General features: G+C 33.9%; 1 protein-coding gene across 2 annotated transcripts in view; it reads right to left on the bottom strand.

Annotated features, from left to right (window-relative positions):
- Window positions 1-1047: 1047 nt before the first annotated feature.
- LOC129803872 (uncharacterized) overlaps window positions 1048-6505 on the bottom strand; it is a 47687-nt gene continuing 42229 nt past the window's right edge. For both annotated transcript variants that reach the window (XM_055850697.1, XM_055850696.1), the window contains exon 5: window positions 1048-2052. In XM_055850697.1, the coding sequence (XP_055706672.1) occupies window positions 1391-2052 (662 nt within the window). In that variant the 3' untranslated portion in view covers window positions 1048-1390. The remainder of the gene's footprint in view (window positions 2053-6505) is intronic.

Genomic DNA, 6505 nt, shown 5'->3' with positions numbered 1-6505 from the left:
CCGAACTGTAAAAGTTGTAATGTTGTATTTTCTACATGTTCATCTTATTGGGAACGTTTTTAATGTTAAAACTAAAAGAAATACTTCCTCTGTCAACTAAGAACAATCGAAGGCGAACATTTGTTCTTATACCCAACGCACAATAATTATTATTTTGTAAACATATTTTTGACATTTCAATGAGAGTAAATAAAACGTACTTCTAGTTATCTTGCTCACTCTCATAGGAAATTCTGAAAACATGTTTACGAACAAAATGTATTGTGCGTTGGGCATTAGACATGAGAAGGCGTGACCTAAAATAATTCTGTGGATCTTACTCGTTAAATAAAATAATCTGTTTTCATCTTTCGCAATAAAATGAACTGCCCAAGTGGCTCAATACCTTGTTATGTTGACGTTTTATATGGAGCCTATTCGAAGCTAACTCGTGAACTGATCTTGGACTCAGCTGATAGTGCTTTGAGGAAAAATGTTTTTAAAGAGTACCCGATCTTATAATACAAAACCTCTCATTTTTAAGATATTTCGTAAGTATGAGAAGGTGCCTTTAACACATCAAGCCACTTGACAGGAGCCTGGAACTACTATTATGCGAAATTATCGGAGCGTTGAACATAGTCAGTTTAAGTTTGTTTGGCCACCTTGTTTATACAACTCATAGAAATTTATTTATGTAGAACGTACGACATATTAGACTATTTTTAGCCCAGTCAAGGCATTGTTTTGGTAGTTGACATAACACTCAATGTATTACCACGAAAAAGATCGTCAATGAAAGTTTTTTCAATTAAATAAATAAATAGCTTTAAACTGTTCTACAAACAACAGCAACGGTTCAATAAACTTTGATAAAACTTAAACAGAACTTTTGGATTTAAAAACAAAAATTTATGAGTCTATAATTTTTTTCACCACTGTATTTCCATCTGTCAATGATTTAAAAGGGTTTCCCAACATTTTGAATGGCATGGAAATTTATTTATTTATTTATTTTTTTTTTATCAATTTTATCTAAAAACTCACTTTTCACTCATATTATTATAGTTTTTTTCTTTGTTAAAATATTTATTTTTATAGATTTATTTCATTATTAAATGATTTGTATTTTTTTTTTCAACTAATCAGTGTCTCTCGGTTAGTTCGTTCATTGAAAGCACGTCACACGGTTATATTTTCATTCATATACTTTTTTTTCTTTAAAATATATTGTTCATTTTGTTAATAAGTTTCTTGTGTTAAACTCCATCTTCGTAACTTTATTTTAAAATTGTCTTTTTTCATTTATATTAACTTTTGTATTCACCACAACAGTGTTGTTGTTCTTTTTTTTTAACTGTGTCGTTTTCAAAACATTTATTCGGGGTGGTTCTCGTCAAGTCGCGTTTGACTATAACCCGGCAAGTTGGGGTATGATGTGCTGGATCCACGTTGTAACGGGAGCGTTGACCATGATGGTGACACTGCCAAGGACGATGCCTATCGTCCAGGGCAGGTGAATGTTGTAGGTGGATGTCAGGAGCAGCGCAGCCACAATTAGCCGGATGACAGAATGTGACCCCCGGACGGCGGTTGACGACGCAGTCCGGTCTGGATTACTGTCGTCCGGTGCGACAGTACCCTCCGCCGATCCGAGGGTCCGTGTATCGGTTGTGGCTTTGGCCATACGGGGGTTTGGCGACTTATAGTAGGGTAGCGGACACCAGCTCTTTGGTATCGTGGCCACACTCGTGGAACTCTGGCAGACGGGCAATTGCTGTGGTATCTCATCATAATTATAGGTATCCGATGTATCGACGGCCATGTCACTTCTTTCATCCGCAATTCGCGTCTTTTGATTATTGTTTTTCGTATATATGTTAGGATTACTATTAGTAGTGTTAAGATTATTATTAAAATTAGATGTATCATTATTCTTATGCTGGATGGTTGTTGGTAAATCACATTGTGAACAGAGACCTTCACCAGGCGAACCGCAGTACTTGTAGCAGCAATTTTCCGGACCATTGTTGGACTTGTAGAACTGCTCACCAGTTTCTGGAATATTTGGATCTAATCGAGAGAAGACAAAAGAGAAAAGAGAGTGAGAAAGCAAATATAAGACACTCAAAAAGGTTATAATACCACATAGAGGTAAGTCAAACAAGGGACTATAATGAGAGGTTTTGAAATTCTTCAACTAACAATTCGCACCGAAATGAAGTCATACATTCTGCAGATGCAGTAAAAACCACCCTCCTCCAGAAGTATAATTTTCGATAAAACACTTGAATTTCAATTTTAGTACACTTTTCACAGACATCTAGGAGGAGTATGCAGATAGTCTTACACCCCTATACCCTCATATATACAGTCAATTACAAAGGGCCATGCTCTCATAATGGGAAACTGCTCATCCGCGCTAACCCCATAGGTCAACTCTTGCAAAATTAATAATTTATTCCAGAAAGGGGCCATGGAGATTTCAATTGCGAACATTCAAAATTTCTTCGGTAAATTACCCACTTTCACCCATTGAGTACCTTTTCTCAGAATGGTTCTTGGTGTACAAACACAACCCACGGTAATTTCTTTCTTAGAATGGCCCATTTATAATTTTACAACAATAAACTTGTTTTTTTTTTACTTTCTTAGAGTCGTATTTGCCAACATGTATTGAATAAGTAAACATAATTATGCTTATGGAATTCATTTTGGCATAGTTATGAGGTTGTTATTTGTTTTTTGCATTGATACTAGGTGAGACTTTAATTAATCTCACCTATGAAACATTCTAATTCACATAATTCCGATATGACTCAAATTTTGCCAATGTATTTCTCGCAATCCTCTGATTAGAAACAAATTGCTGGCCTGAATAACTTTTAAGGGCAGCCAATCTTTTGGTTTGTAAGAGGAGTTGCTACGAGTAAAACCAAAAGCTGAGCAGTTCATAATAAAGACGGAAAGTTTTTAACTAGATATTTGTTTGCGTTAGGGTAAGTGTACCAAATTCCGGCCAGTTTGCAATTCCGGCCACCTCTTTTTGTTCCACGAATTTCCATGAATTTTTAGTTTTTGCATACTCTAGAGATTATACAATGGAAAAAGTAACAGAAAATGTTGCTTCGACAAACGGGATGATGTGAAAAAGACTTTGGAAGAATTTCTGAAGGACAAGAGGGCAAGGACCTGGTGAGAATGAAGGTGGTCGAAATAGGCCACTAAAGCTATGTCTACATTTTTGCTCATGTTAAAATGTATTGAGAATAATTTTAGATAAAATTAAAACGATAAACTGGCTACAAGATTCCAAGCAACACTCCTTGAGAAGAAATAATAAAAAAAATCATTTTGTATTAAAAAAATATTAAACTTCAAACTTGAGACTTTGGCGCTTGTATGCAACCATGCCGAAATTTGGCACAATTACCCTATTTAAAAATATAACATTTTTCTAATATCACTCTATCTTCGATGGCATAAACGGACATTAAATTAGTCGGACTTTAGAGCTTCCACAGAAAAGCTTCATATTTCCGGACAGAACCTCTTCCTAATTCGAGTTATAGGGATCAAAAAGAAATTGTCAAAAAGGAGTTATAAATATTCGAGGGTATTCTCTTTTTTAATCATTTAAATTTATTAAAAAGTTTTTTTTTATATTTTAATAACTCCAGTTATAGGGTTGAAAAAAACACATATTGACACTTTAACTACCAGCCTATTCTCACACTGGCAGCCTATTCTGTACCATCTAGGATACGAGATTTAAACACTTATTCGTATAGGAAAAGGTTTTAAACAATAATGAAAAGGCTTCATAATACTTGCATTTTATTACATATGTACATTCCATACATTCATTAAATGAATATCAATATTTTGACGAAACTGCCAATAGGCGTTCCCTGCCGAACAGGTGTTCCTTCGACCCTAATTGCTATTTGATCTTTGAAGAGCATACTAAAATGTTTAATGAAGTGTCTAATTTCTTTGTATCATCGCAAGCTTGCAGAGCGTTCAATAAGGGGTTACGTGGGTCAAGAAGACTAAGAAAAAACAGCGTATTTTCTTTAGATTTTTTCGGCAAAACTTTAATTTATTTAATTTGAGCCGTTCGCCATATATTAAAGTAGAAAATTTACACTATATTTTTTAGGATTGTTATTTAAAAATTAAAAAAATCGAAGGGACCTGATTATCGGAGATTTAAAAGAAAAGTTTTACTTGAAAATTACACTGGTAAAAATGAATGGATCACCAGGAATCATTTCAAAAGAATCATGGCCTAAAAGGTTCATTTTCATCAAATCACTTGAATTGAATTGATTCTTCTTTAATGAATCACTTCAGTGATCCAAGTAAAGGATCACATTCAATGATACATTGAAAGGTTCCTCGAATCGATCATTTCAGAAAGATCGATGTTCAAGAATATTTTTCTGCCAACTAATAAAAGGAAAACAGCGAAAATGAGTTTTTAGGTTTAAAGGAATAATATAACAAGGCAGAATGAGACATTTTTGAGTCAACTATTTTCAATCTTCAGGATATTACGCCAAAAAATATAGAAAATATGGGATACATTCAAATGGATCAAATTGAACATTTCAATTGGATCACTATTGCGATTATTTTCCATGAATTTTCTTACTAAATTGAACCATTAAAACAGTAAAAAATGTGTTTACTGTATTTGCTCATATAAGGGGAACGTGTCTAAACTAAAAAATTGATAGCTTTAAAATTTTAACCGTGATATTTCAGCGATTGAAAATTTGGTACGATATGTCAAAAGTGATACATTTGAATGGATCACTTGGATAATCACGCCACTTTTAGTGACGTCAGTGACAGTCACTGACACTCGCTGAGCGCATAAATAAACGGGGTGCGCTTGTTGTGGAATTTGTGTCCTTTTAGATATTTAGTGGCGCTTTACTACAAATTATAATGTTATAGGTAAAAAACGATTAAGTTTATAGACTTGTGAAAACGTGAAAAATTTGCCAAAAGTGAGTAAAAAAAGTGAAAATTAAAATAATCCCCAGTTGCACGGATTTGTATAATTCTAAGTAATTTTGTCGGTGTTCCACCCCCGGAAAGAGAGAACTTTCTATTGATCAAATAGTGAAAAAAATCCTTAGATTTTCATTGTGTAAAAAGTGTTTTTTGCTCTACGTTCAAGCTTCGGAACATTTAGAAGCGCATATCTGGAAATATTTCAGATATATATGTTTTTCTTTTAATTTGTTTTGAAGGAAGATTAAAAAGATTAAAAAGTCATCATTTTAAAAGTTCCATTTGATCAATTTTAGAGTATCATTCACTGATCCATTGAAAAGCTCCTCAAAGTGAACCATTTAAAGTATCAAAATTTGATTCTTTTGCAATGGATCAAAATGATCTTTCAAAAAAGGATCGAAATGAAACATTTGAAATGATGGATCATATTTGATTCACCAAAAGGATCGCAAATGGATCAAAATGATCCACCTTTTTTTACCAGTGTAAGTGAAGTAAAGAAAGCCATGTTTACTTTTAGCAGATGAGTTAAAATATTCTTCGAGCGAAGGATTTTATGCTTCCTTGTTCACAACTTCTTTCACAAGACGAAAGGTGGTGTAAAATACGACGAAAATGGTAATTTTGCTGCCCGAACTCAAAGAGAGAGCAGTCATATAATCGTCTATTTTTAACTTGTGACAGTTCTGAAGCTTAAACGGTAAAATATATCAACTTCCGGTTCGGTCTTCTATGGCCCCCAATAAAAAAAACAATATCTCCAGACTTTTTTTTTTCTCATTCCTCACCACCGCCCTCTCTATCCTCTAAAAATATGTTTTTTTTTTTGGTTTTTCTCAACATTTTTTGTATTGAATTCTCCTAAAAATCTATTTTTATTTATTTTTTACTATTCTTCGCTGAAGAACCAGTTTAACTCATCTGCTAACAGAAAATATATGGTTTTATAACCAAATGTAGAGCGTATGGCCTATTCGACACATGTCAACCCAGTCGACGGCCATGACCCATCAATCCTAATTCTTTATTTTTTCGACAAGCCCAACCTCTACCATCCTTATGGGTGCTGAAAGGTTGCTTTGGGGCTTTTATTGTTAGGTAAATGTCATCAGTCTTCAGTGAGTGAGCATCAGTCGCCGTGGACGGTTCTCTCTCATGAAGTGAAAAATGGATGGCACCTTAGGTTATCCAATTTCCTTATAAGTGTTTGTAAGTTTATTTAAGTGAGCCCTATAGGGGCTTACGCAAATGAACCTATTTCAAGAAATCTTGGCCACTGAAAAGTAATTTGTTTTCGAAAAGGTCTCAAATCCCATAGACTAGATTTTTAAAAATGTTAAATGTTTTATTTTTTGTGTTACGTTAAGAAAAAACCTGAGAAAATATATGGCGTTTTTCGTAATCCTTTTGGTCCACGTAACGCCTTAAAAAGCATTAAACGCCTTTCAGTGTAGAGGATTACAAGACTTAAGACTGATCCTCGAGAATATTTAAGCTT

This window comes from Phlebotomus papatasi, chromosome 2 (assembly GCF_024763615.1).
Source record: "Phlebotomus papatasi isolate M1 chromosome 2, Ppap_2.1, whole genome shotgun sequence".
NCBI classification, from domain to species: Eukaryota; Metazoa; Arthropoda; class Insecta; order Diptera; family Psychodidae; genus Phlebotomus; species Phlebotomus papatasi.
This window is presented reverse-complemented; position numbering and strand designations above follow the sequence as displayed.